General features: G+C 32.9%; 1 protein-coding gene across 5 annotated transcripts in view; it reads left to right on the top strand.

Annotated features, from left to right (window-relative positions):
* Positions 1-13,688, top strand: part of wun2 (wunen-2) — a 64,491-nt gene extending 50,803 nt beyond the window's left edge. For all 5 annotated transcript variants that reach the window (XM_075313296.1, XM_075313298.1, XM_075313297.1 and 2 more), the window contains 4 exons: positions 2,059-2,277; positions 9,166-9,345; positions 12,341-12,517; positions 12,654-13,688. In XM_075313296.1, coding sequence (XP_075169411.1) covers positions 2,059-2,277; positions 9,166-9,345; positions 12,341-12,517; positions 12,654-12,671 — 594 coding nt within the window. In that variant the 3' untranslated portion in view covers positions 12,672-13,688. The remainder of the gene's footprint in view (positions 1-2,058; positions 2,278-9,165; positions 9,346-12,340; positions 12,518-12,653) is intronic.
* The last annotated feature ends 360 nt before the right edge of the window (positions 13,689-14,048 follow it).

The following is a 14,048-nucleotide window of genomic DNA, read 5'->3' as shown; positions in this document are numbered from 1 at the left end:
AAAATTTTCTATAGAAATAAAATTTTGACGAAATTTTCTACTGAAATACATTTTTGAAATATTTTTTCTAGAAGTTTTGAACATTTTTTTCTACAAATAAAAAATTTTCTATTGAAATAAAATTTTGACAAAATTTTCTATAGAAATAAGATTTTAACAAAATTTGCTAAAGAAATAAAATTTTGACAAATTTTTCTATAGAAATAAGATTTTGACAAAATTTTCTATAGAAATAAAATTTTGACAAAATTTTCTATAGAAATAAAATTTTGACAAAATATTCCATAGAAATAAAATTTTGACAAAATTTTCTATAGAAATAAAATTTTGACAAAATTTTCTATAGAAATAAAATTTTGACAAAATTTTCTATAGAAATAAAATGTTGACAAAATTTTCTATAGAAATAAAATATTGCGAAAATTTTCTATAGAAATAAAATTTTGACGAAATTTTCTACTGAAATACATTTTTGAAATATTTTTTCTAGAAGTTTTGAAAATTTTTTTCTACAAATAAAAAATTTTCTATTGAAATAAAATTTTGAAAAAATTTTCTATAGAAATAAAATTTTAACAAAATGTGCTAAAGAAATAAAATTTTAACAAAATTTTCTATAGAGATAAAATTTTTACAAAATTTTCTATAGAAATAAAATTTTAACAAAATTTTCCATAGAAATAAAATTTTGACAAAATTTTGGATAGAAATAAAATTTTCTATAGAAATAAAATTTTGACAAATTTTTCAATAGAAATAACATTTAGAGAAAATTTTCTATAGAAATAAAATTTTGACGAAATTTTCTACTGAAATATATTGTCGAAATATTTTTTGTAGACGTTTTGAAAAATTTTTTCTACAAATAAAAAATTGTCTATTGCAATAAAATTGTGACAAAATTTTCTATAGAAATAAAATTTTAACAAAATTTTCTATAGAAATAAAATTTTAACAAAATTTTCTATAGAAATAAAATGTTGACAAAATTTTCTATAGAAATAAAATTTTGACAAGATTTTCTATAGAAATAAAATTTTAACAAAATTTTCTATAGAAATAAAATTATAAGGAAATTTTCTATAGATATACAATTTTGACAAAATTTTCTATAGAAATAAAATTTTAACGAAATTTTCTACTGAAATACATTTTTGAAATATTTTTTCTAGAAGTTTTGAACATAGAAATAAAATTTTTCTATAGAAATAAAATTTCGACAAGATTTTCTATAGAAACAAAATTTTAACAAAATTTTCTATAGATATAAAATTATGAGGAAATTTTCTATAGAAATAAAATTTTTACAACATTTTCTATAGAAATAAAATTTTAACGAAATTTTCTACTGAAATACATTTTTGAAATATTTTTTCTAGAAGTTTTGAACATTTTTTTCTAGAAATAAAATTTTCAAAAAATGTTCTATAAAATAAAATTTTGACAAAATTTTTTCGTTAATATTACAATTCTTTTCTATCAGTATAGGATTATACTTTTCGCTTTGATGATGAATTATATGAACAATATATTTTGTCCGAGAAACCAAATATTTTTATTCGAAAAAAAAATTTACCAAATTAGTACACAACATTTAAAGGCAATTAGCAATATTTTGCCAAGCGTAATGGTTTTGGCTGGAAACAAAACAAGAACAACAATTGGATTATACATGTAATTAAATATACAGGCCATTGTCTGTGAATAAGTTCCGCGAAAGCAATAGCCACAAAAATTTCAAATTCCCAAATTAAAAAAAAAAGCAAAAAATATAGGAAAACACTTGTAAACTTCCATAGTCTGGTGCAACCTAATAAAATTGTTCGACATTTTGTTGATATCAATCGTTTTTCGGTAAGCAAATAAATTTTGAGAAAAGAAAAAAATAATAAATAATTTTGGCTAGAGATTCTGGGTGCCTCAAAAAAGAAAATATTTACAATAATTAATTTGGTTTTTCTTTCGATTCATGGTAATTAAAATGCAAATTTTGTTTGTTTTTCTCTTCCATTTTCTTTTTTTTGGTTATTTGTGTGTTTGGTGTGCCCGACTCGACAGATAACAATTGTGGAATTTTTCAAAGGAAATTCACACAAAATGCGCAGCTTTGGCAATTTATCATCGAGCAATTACTACTTTTGGCATCTGGAAATACCCGACTGGGCAATTGAGTGTTACAAGCGCATTGGTCTGCTTATCTTTGGTTCAGGTGTTTGTGAGCTTACCACCGATATTGCCAAGTATTCCATAGGACGATTGCGGCCACACTTCTTTGCGGTAAGTATATTGGAGTTAGTCCATAAAAACAAAAATGTAATAACATCAAAAATTACTACAAAGTTCCATCGATGTATGGCGATATTACGAACAGGCATATTAATAAATTTTAAGTGTTAAAACATTAATATATTGAGAGACTAAATGGACCATAATTTGTGTTTAAAATATGAGCAATTTATGTAGTTTTCCATTTAAGTGCTTGTCGTAGTTCGTAATTAAAATCTGCAACTGAATTAAGTGATAGTTCTTTTAAATTGCAATTTTGTAAAAAAAACAAGCAGTAAGTAAGTTAAGTTTTAGACTGACTGAAGCCAATTACATTTTAAGCCTGCCTTTTTTTTTTTTTTTGAGGCTCTAATTCAGATGAATTTTATATATAGATCCCATAAATGTAATTACAGTTGGTAAAGTATATAAGAAAATTTTATTGAAACGTCATGTCTCTTTGGTGTTCTTTGGTACAAAAAACGTTTAATATAAGAAAAACGTTTATAAGAAAAAACTGATAAAAGAATAATTTTACAATCACGCTAGATGACACTCCTATTGAAAATATAAATTCTATAGAAAATTTAATTTGTAAAACAAAACAAAAAAATTTTTAAATCCTGATAATGAATTTCCGAACTAATTGCATCAACAATAGAATAACAAACGAACCTAAGAACGTAACTTGATTTTTTCAAATTTATTTTATTTTTATTCTATGACAGAATGAAGTTATTAAATTTTGTATTTTCAAAACCGAAGATTTGTAAATTATATCCATACAAGAAAGTTTCTTATATCCATGTATGTATGTATGGATATAAGAAACCTTCACCACTACCCTTCACCACTACTGTGGTACATGGCAGGGCTGTGGAGTCGAGCCAATTTTGCTCGACTCCAGCATTTCTTTTTAGCCTCGACTCCGACTCCGGATTCGACTCCAAGTGGTGTACCTAAATCTCATGTTAACAATATTCCAATTGTATTTTTAAGTTTCCAAAAATAGACCGATATAAGAATTCTATTTTGCCATATGTGTTTATATGTCCAAAAGAACTCTTTTTTATACCCTCCACCATAGGATGGGGGGCATATTAACTTTGCCATTCCGTTTGTAACATATCGAAATATTGCTCTAAGACACCATAAAGTATATATATTCTGGGTCGTGGTGAAATTCTGAGTCGATCTGAGCATGTCCGTCCGTCCGTCCGTCTGTTGAAATCACGCTAACTTCCGAACGAAAGAAGCTATCGACTTGAAACTTGGCACAAGTAGTTGTTATTGATGTAGGTCGGACGGCATTGCAAATGGCCCACATCGGTCCACTTTTACGTACAGCCCCCATATAAACGGACCCCCAAATTTGGCTTGCGAATCCTCTAAGAGAAGCAAATTTCATCCGATCCGGCTGAAATTTGGTACATAGTGTTAGTATATGGTCTCTAACAACCACGCAAAAATTGGTCCACATCGGTCCTTAATTATATATAGCCCCCATATAAACCGATCCCCAGATTTGGCTTGCGGAGCCTCTAAGAGAAGCAAATTTCATCCGATCCGGCTGAAATTTGGTACATGGTGTTGGTATATGGTATCTAACAACCATGCAAAAATTGGTCCACATCGGTCCATAATTATATAAAGGCTGGTACGGTCAAAATTTGGTCAATATAAACTTGACGTATTTCTTTCAATTTTGCATTTAAAAAACCTGAACACCCCTCATTTTGAAGGTGTGTGTGTGTAGAATGTTGCTCCTATTTTGATTTTGGAATTCACTCTTCAGTTGTCAAAATGCCGTCCAAGCAAGAAGAGCAGCGTATCAAAATTTTGCTCGCGCATCGCGAAAATCCGAGCTACTCGCACGCAAAGCTGGCAAAATCGCTAAAAGTTGCCAAATCAACCGTTACAAATGTAATTAAAGTGTTTGGGGAACGTTTGTCGACAGCCAGGAAGTCTGGATCGGAGGGAAATCGAAAACCGGAAGCCGCTGAGACGACAAAGAGAGTTGCCGGTAGTTTCAAGCGAAGCCCTAACTTGTCTCTCCGAGATGCCGCAAATAAGCTGGGTGTATCGTCTACAACCGTGCATCGAGCCAAAAAACGAGCCGGACTATCGACTTACAAGAAGGTAGTGACTCCAAATCGCGATGATAAACAAAATACGACGACCAAAGCGCGATCCCGAAGGCTGTGCACGACGATGCTGACGAAGTTTGACTGCGTGGTAATGGACGACGAAACCTACGTCAAAGCCGACTACAAACAGCTTCCGGGACAGGAGTTTTATACGGAAAAAGGAAGGGGAAAGGTAGCAGATATTTTCAAGCACATAAAACTGTCAAAGTTCGCAAAGAAATATCTGGTTTGGCAAGCCATCTGTACCTGTGGCTTGAAAAGCAGCATTTTCATAGCTTCCGGGACTGTCAACCAAGAAATTTACGTGAAAGAGTGTTTGAATAAACGTCTGCTGCCTTTCCTGAAGAAACACGGTTGTTCCGTACTGTTTTGGTCGGATTTGGCATCTTGCCATTACGGTAAAAAGGCCATGGAGTGGTACGCCGCCAACAACGTGCAGGTGGTTCCCAAGGACAAGAACCCTCCCAACACGCCAGAGCTCCGCCCAATTGAGAAATACTGGGCTATTGTCAAGCGGAACCTAAAGAAGACCAAAAAAACTGCTAAGGACGAGCAGCAGTTCAAGGCAAACTGGCTTTATGCGGCGAAGAAGGTGGACATGGTGGCTGTATAAAATCTGATGGCAGGTGTCAAGCGTTCGGATTTGGAAAAGCGAAAGCCTAACTGAATATTTTTCCTGAATTTTATACTAATTGAACTTGAAAAAGAAATTTAATTTAATTTTTTAAATAAACGATTTCACCGATTTACACGCGTTTTCCCGTGACCAAATTTTGACCGTATCACCCTTTATATAGCCCTTATATAAACCGATCGCCCGATTTGGCTTGCGGAGCCTCTAAGTGAAGCAAATTTTATCCGATGGTCTAATGACCATGCAAAAATTGGTCAACATCGGTCCATAATTATATATAGCCGTCATATAAACTGATCACCGGATTTGACTCCGGAGCCTCTTGGAAGACCAAAATTTATCTAATTCAGTTCAAATTTGGTACGTGGTTTTAATATATGGCCTCAAACACCCATGCAAAAATTCGTCGAAATCGGTCCATAATTTTATATAGGCCCTATATAAACCGATCCCCAAATTTGACCTCCGGAGTCCCTTGGAATAGCAAAATTCATCCGATTCGGTTGAAATTTTGTACGTGATGTTAGTATATTATATCCAACAACTATGCAGGTATTGGTTCATATCAGTCCATAATTATATATAGCCCCCATATAAACCGATCCCCAGATTTAGCTTGCGGAGCCTCTAATAGAAGCAAATTTCATACGATTCGGTTGAAATTTGGTACATTGTGCTAGTATATGGCCGTTAACAACCATGCCTAACAAGGTCCATATCGGTCTATAGTTATACAGAGCCCTCAGATAAATCGATCCCCAATCACACAAAAATTGGTCTATATCAAGTTCATAATTGTATATAGCCCCCACATAAGCGACCCCCATATTTCAATTCTGGCTCTCTGCGTATGTGCAAAACGTCCATATCGATTCGTAATTATTTGTAGAATTACCTATACAAAACTTTTTTGTCTAATATATAGCACGTATGGACTAACCCACAATTTAGAAAACGATGTTAAGAAGTTTTAAGATACCACAACCCAAGTAATTCGATTGTGGATGACATTCTTTCGTAGAAGTTTCTACGCAATCTATGGTGGAGGGTACATAAGATTCGGCCTGGCCGAACTTAAGGCCGTATATACTTGTTAAATGTTGATATGACTCGACGATAAACCTCAGCTGTACATTTTAATTTCAGGCCAATAAATTAAAGTACGATACAACTATATAGAGACCACATCGAAATGTGGGTAGATAACAACAATCTCCAGAATATATCCTCTAGACGGTTTTTGTTAGATTTTTGTTATTTTTTGTTGTATTTTATAACGAACTCATTTTACGCCCATTAGCGCGAGTCATTTTCGTATCGTATTATAATCACATAACTGACATAGCAGTTTTTGATCTCCTAAAGTACTCGAATATGACTCATTTACATGATTTTTGTTAAAACAGTCACCCAAATGCTAGCTGGGATATATTTATAAAAACACAAAATTTCAAAATATAATGAGGCTTCCAGCAGTTTTGGATGTAAAATCCTGATATTGGTTTATAAAGGCATTTTATAAAAAATAAATTTACATAAAAAAGAAAAATAATAATAAAATCAAAATATTGGACTAATCATATAGAATGTTTAAATGTTAACAAATGTAATGTGTCAGATATATAAAACAAACATAAACTGCCAAAAATTAGGACGGGCGGAATTTTAAATAACAACTACTATACAACATATAACAGGAATAGCTGGACAGTTACGAATATTGTTTCTATAGAAATAAAATGGTGAAACATCGATTTATAAATGGTCTATCTGTTATGGACATTACAAGCCATTAATTTAATGTTAAGAATTTCGAGTGGCTTTAATGAAACAAACTTTCTCCCAAAAGACCGGCTGTGGTTTAATTTAAAATTACAGCTTCCAAAGACATCGGATGTATATTTCTCAAGTAATTATGTAGGGCTATGAATCTCATAAAATTTTATGTTAATGGCATGAAATTCGCAACATAATTTATTATAATAACGAAAAACTTCATTACATTATGCAATTGTTTTGTTGACTAAATTTTAAAAACAAATTTCGTTAAAATTAATTTTTTTCTATCAGTGTAGGATGACGAATTATATGAACAATATATTTTGTCTGAAAAACCAAATATTTGTAATCGAAAAAAAAAAAATAACAAATCAATATAGAACATTTAAAGGCAATTATCAATATTTTGCCAAATGGTTTTGGCTGGAAATAAAACAAGAACAACAATTGGACTATACATGTAATTAAATATACAGGCCATTGTCTCTGAATAAGTTCCGCGAAAGCAATAGCCACAAAAATTTCAAATTCCCAAATCTGGGCCTGGAAATTATGAATCTCAAATAACTCTAAATTCCAAATTTCTGATAAATCTTATGAAATTTCATAAAAAATCGGAACTTGGGTTTAAATGTGTTGCTATACCACAAAATTGCCCGGTATGACCTATCTTCGAACTCGACATGCCTGCCAAAAATTCAGAACGTTAGGTTCTACTGTTATATTGCCTTAAAATTGTACCCTTATCAAGAGTATATAGGGCCAAAAATCGATATTTGAATATGCTAAAAATGGACAATGCAATTGACCAATTCAGCCCATATTCTAGTCAAACCTCACCGTGAAATTTCACCTATATAAATACACTTCGAATGGCTTGAAATCCAGTGCTTCGTTTTTCGTTGTTCGATTGAAAACCCTAATGGAATCTAATTTGTCGAAATATTTCTTTAGATAGAAAGATATGAAGTGTTTTTAAAGTTTGTTTCGCCGAAGTCGGAGTCCAGCAAAATGTCTACGACTCCGGCTCCGACTCCAGCAAAATCTTCAGACTCCAACTCTAAGACTCCGTCTCCACAGCCCTGGTACAGGGTATAATAAGTTTGTGCCTTTGTATGTAACGCCAAGAAGGAAAAGTCTGAGACCCATCGTTTAGTATACCGATCGTCTTAGAATTAAACTCTGAGTCGATTTAGTACAGGTCGCAGTTTAAGTCCGATCGTCCTAAAATTTGGCACAGAGTTTTAGTTTGGCTCAAAGACAATCGCTATTGATTTTGAAAAAAATCGGTTCAGAGTTAGGTATAGCTGCCATATATATTTATCACCGATCTGGTCATAATCAACTTATTCTCTTAAAATTTCGTACAGCCAAATGGCTTGCGGCTCTCGTAAAATATGCAAAATATCAGCCAAATCGGTTCAGATTTAGATATAGCTCCCATATATATCTTTCGTCCGATTGGGACTAATATGACCACAGAGGCAAAAGTTTTACTCTGATTTACGTGAAATTTTTCAGAGGGAGTAGAATTAACATAGTAACTATGCATGTGAAATTTTATTGAAATCGGTTCAGATTTCGATATAGCTTCCATATATATGTTTTTCCGATTTAGGCCAAAATGGCCAAAATACCCACATTTTCATTATAAAATCGCCGCTGCTAAGTCGAAAACTTGTAAATATTACTCAAATTTTCCTATTACTCTAATACACATCTATCGACCGATAAATCATAAATACGCTTTTGCAATGTTGCCTCAAAATTTGTTCAGATTTAAATGTTTCCCATATTTTTTTAGTAACATTGTGCTTCATCCCAGGACATAAGCCGATTTAAATTTTAGTTCTAGAGATTTTGTAGAAGTACAAAAACCGGTTAAGATATAAACATTTGTAAATGGGAATATAAACCTTCATGGAGGAGTTGAGATGGTAACACAAATTTTGGTCTACAAAGTGGTGAAGGGTATAATATAGTCGGCCCCGCCCGACTTTAGACTTTAATTCCCTATACGAAAAAACGCATATAAGATTTTTGTTGTTGATTTTTTTTGACTTTCTTGTATCCGTTATCTGCTGTATAATGAAGATATGGGAGCTACAAACTAATAAACGTATAGGAAAACTTTCAGCTTTATTTGCGAAAATAAGCGATTTGATTAAAATGACAAGGAATTAAATTGTATTTGGAAATCATTTTTATAGTTTGTAATTTGAACAGAAAATTTGAGTTGTAGTTCACTTGGTACATAATACATCATGGCAAACAAATTGAACTGAAATTTAAAAACGTTCAGTAAATAAATTCCGATTTATTTATTCAATCTCTTTTTAGGTTTGTCAACCAATATTACCCGATGGCAGCACGTGTGAAAGTCCTCTGAACGAAGGACGTTACATCGAAGAATTCACCTGTCGAGCACTTGATTACTCTGCGAAAATTATAAAAGAAGCACATCTATCCTTTCCCAGTGGACATGCAAGTTTTACTTGTTTCACAATGATTTACACAGCGGTAAGTGGTTACTATATAATCAATAGCATAAATTCTATACTACACTAAGTGGGAATACATATGGATTGAAGCGGAAGGTCACTATCTGGATTTTCTCGTCGTCGAAGGTCCGGACGACTGGGAAATGGGCAAAGGTACTGCAAAGCCCGAAAAATTCCCACGTTTAAGCCCATATCCTTAGGGGGCATTGAAATTCCCTTTGGCGAGTGTGCAAAATACCTTGAGTTATATTAGACAGGATGCTGAACTTTAAGCATAAAATCACGGTAATCTTGTACTCGTGCAGAAAATCAATAGGGGAAACATGGGGACTAAAACCCAAAATTATGCATTGGCTCTATACGACAGTGGGTAGACCTGTAATGTTACATGGTGGTGTTATCGGCCCCCAGAGTGCCTAACTCTGCAGCAGTCTTTAAGTTTAGACAAAAACAGACTCCCTTATGTCATGTTGCATCTATTGTTTTAAGACATAAAGAAACAAAGGCTCTACGTTTGCCATAAATATTATACTCAGACAATCAACCTGATATAATCCATGGACTGTGTGGCGCTCAAATCGAAACCGTTGATACCAAGAGGCTTCGGAGGTCAAATCTGGTGATCGGTTTATATGGGGGCTATATATAATAATGGACCGATGTGGACCAATTTTTCATGGTCATTAGAGACCATATTCTAACACCATGTACCAAACTTCAGCTGGATCGGATGAAATTTGCTTCTCTTAGAAGTTCCGCAAGCCAAATCGGGGATGGGTTTATATGGGGGCTATATGTAATTATGGACCGATGTGGACCAATTTTTGCATGGTTATTAGAGACCATGTACCAAATTTCAGCCGAATCGGATGAAATTTGCTTCTCTTAAAGGCTTCGCAAGCCAAATCGGGGGATCGGTTTATATGGGGCCTATATGTAATTGTGAACCGATGTGGACCAATTTTTGCATGGTTGTTAGAGATCATATGCTGACACCATGTACCAAATTTCAGCTGGATCGGATGAAATTTGCTTCTCTCTCAAGCCAAATTTGAGGGTCCGTTTATATGGGGGCTATACGTAAAAGTGGACCGATATGGCCCATTTGCAATACCATCCGACCTACATAAATAACAACTATTTGTGACAAGTTTCAAGTCGATAGCTTGTTTCGTTCGGAAGTTAGCCTGATTTCAACAGCCGAACGGACGGACGGAGATGCTCAGATCGACTCAGAATTGCACCACGACCCAGAATATATACTTTATGGGGTCTTAGAGCAATATTTCGATGTGTTACAAACGGAATGACAAAGTTAATATACCCCCATCCTATGGTGGAGGGTATAAAAATATGTAATACCAAAATCCTTAGGGAACATCAAAATGTTTGGATCCAAGTAAACTTTTTATACCCTGCGCCACACTGTGGAACAGGGTATTATAAGTTAGTGCATATGTTTGCAACACCCAGAAGGAGACGAGCAAAAATGCTCAGGGTGGGCCCCTGAGTCGATATAGCCATGTTCGTCTGTCCGTCTATCTGTGAACACATTTTTGTGATCAAAGTCTAGGTTGCAGTTTTAGACCAATCGACTTCAAATTTGGCACAAGTATGTGTTTTGGCTCAGAATAGAACCCTATTGCTTTTGAAAGAAATCGGTTCAGATTTAGATATAGCTCCCATATATATCTTCCTCCCGATATGGACTAATATGGTCCCAGAAGCCAGGGTTTTATCCTAATTTGCTTAAAATTTTGCACAAGAAGAACAATTGGTACTATAGTCAAGTTTGCCAAATTTGATTGAAATCGGTTAAGATTTAGATATAGCTCTCGTATATATCTTCCGCCCGATACGGACTAATATGGTCCCAGAAGGCAGAGTTTTACCCCAATTTGGTTGAAATTTTGCACTAGGAGTATAATTAGTAGTGTAGTCAAGTCTGCCAAATTTTTATTAAAATTGGTTCAGATTTAGATATAGCTCCCATATATATCGTTCGCCCGATTTACACTCATATGACCACAGAGGCCAATTTTTAACTCCGATTTAGTTAAAATTTTGCACAGGGAGTAGAATTAGCATTGTTACTATGCGTGCCAAATTTGGTTGAAATCGGTTCAGATTTGGATATATCTCCCATATATAGCTTTCGCCCGATTTACACTCATATGACCACAGAGGCCAATTTTAAACTTCGATTTAGTTGAAATTTTGCACAGGGAGTAGAATTAGCATTGTAGCTATGCGTGCCAAATTTGGTTGAAATCGGTTCAGATTTAGATATAGCTCCCATATATATGTTTTTCTGATTTCGACAAAAATGGTCAAAATGCAAAAATTTTCCTTGTAAATTCGCCACTGCTTAGTCGAAAAGTTGTAAAAATGGCTCTAATTTTCCTAAACTTCTAATACATATATATCGAGCGATAAATCATAAATAAACTTTTGCGAAGTTTCCTTAAAATTGCTTCAGATTTAAATGTTTCCCATATTTTTACTAACATTGTGTTCCACCCTAGTGCATTAGTCGACTTAAATTTTGAGTCTATAGATTTTGTAAAAGTCTATCAAATTCTGTCCAAATCGAGTGATATTTAAATGTATGTATTTGGGACAAACTTTTATATATAGCAACCAACACATTTGACGAATTTTATATGGCATCGAAAATTTAGATCTACAAAGTGGTGCAGGGTATAATATAGTTGGCCCCGCCCGAATTTAGACTTTCCTTACTTATTTTGAGTATACACCTATGCAAATCTCTCAACGAGATAGCTGATTACTAAATAGTCATCTGATAATCAGGTTGATACAAAGGAAGACAATAATCGGTTGGATTCAAAGAAAAAAAAAATTGTCGACCAAACGCAAGCTTTGAAACTTATTATGAAATTGGGAATATTCAATATTCCAATGGTAAAAGCTGTAGCTCAATCTGAAAACAATGATTGTCTTTGTCACAATTCGAATAAAATTTGAATCTGTTTCCATTCTTTTATTTACAGATTTATCTGCAAAAGCGTTTGACATGCACCCGTAGTAAAATGTTCAAACATTTACTGCAGTTTCTATTCCTTATGTTCGCATGGTATACATCACTGACACGTGTTTCCGATTACAAGCATCACTGGACAGATGTCTTGGCGGGTTCATTGATTGGAACAACCTACGCAATAATAGTGGTAAGTAGCAAAATTAATCCAAAACGTCTATGATATGGATTCAAAGGAAACGATAATTTATTTTTATTAAAAACATATTTCTCTAAACATTTTCTTATTCATTAACCCTGTTTGTTGTTTTTGTTTCTTCTTACAGACTTCTTCCATGTGGTGATCATTTAAGAAAACGACCGTCGAAGATCAATCTATCTTGATCTTCTTGGAAATCATTCTAATGCTGAGTATGAGATGTTGGCCGATTATGAGACAATCGGACAGTTGATGTTGTGTTTTTGATTTTGTATTTTTTTTTTTTATTTTTAAGTTGGGATAAAATCTCAGAATTAATTTTAAGGTTTCTTTGTTTCTTAAATTGGTTTTAATTGCTTTAATTTTTATTTTGATTGAGATTAGCATTGGAAGTATATAAAAAATTGGTTGTAAATTCCTATATATTTTTCATCCATGGAAATTTGATATCAAGCACAAGCAAATCGAAAACGCAGATGACAAGAATTTGATAATAAAAAAATAATAATAGATTTTTCTTTAGAAATGTTTGGGGTATTTCATGATAAACCAGAAAACCAATTTCTATAAACCCCCCACAGGATCACTAGCTGATATGTAAAATTTTAAAATAAAATAAATTAAATTAAATTATAATAAAATAAACAAAAATAAAAAAAAAATAATTATTTAATATTTGCTTCAAATTTTTTATTATTAATAATATTAATATTTTTTTTATATTCTGTGATCTTCGTTTTTTTGAATTAATTTCAGCAGTTTTTTAATTAACTAAAATTCCGAGCGGCAATATTTTATATGTGATAGTAATCGCTTTTGTGTAATGAAAAATTTCTAAAAATGATTTAATTTTAATTTAGTTTGTGACAAAACTAAGTTACTTGTCATCTGTTCTTTCATTGATCCGTGGTTTCTTAAATAACATTGTTTTATTTGATATCTTTTGTTTTACTGAAATCTCATTGAATTATTTGCTTTAGCAAAATTAAATATACTTCTTGTCAGATTTAAGTTTAAATTATTTCAATAGAAAAATAGTCTCTAATTGCAGCGGCAATCATTATAAAAATCAAGATATCGCAAAGTATTTATTATAAATGTACAATATGTATTATTTTTACAAAAAACTACACATAAATATATATACTTCTCAATATAAGAACCATTTTAATGACTTTTATCTATTTTATTTATATTTATTGTATACACAGGTAAGAATATATGTTCAAGTTAAAAATCCCAACTACAGTAATGCCCGCATAAATTCTTCATACTTTGTTACGATTCTCTCTATCAGGTCTCAATACGGAGAAGTGGGCTAGGTGAGGTTACGTTAGGTTAAAGTGACAGCCCGATTAAGCTTCAGGTTCACTTAGACTATTAAGTCCATTGGGAGCCAACGTGGTGCAATGGTTAGCATGTCCGCCTTGCATACACAAGGTCGTGGGTTCGATTCCTGCTTCGACCAAACACCAAAAAGTTTTTCAGCGGTGGATTATCCCATCTCAGTAATGCTGGTAAC

Source organism: Haematobia irritans, chromosome 5, assembly GCF_050003625.1.
Source record: "Haematobia irritans isolate KBUSLIRL chromosome 5, ASM5000362v1, whole genome shotgun sequence".
NCBI classification, from domain to species: Eukaryota; Metazoa; Arthropoda; class Insecta; order Diptera; family Muscidae; genus Haematobia; species Haematobia irritans.
Note: the sequence above shows the minus strand (reverse complement) of the source record. Positions and strands in the feature narration are given on the sequence as shown.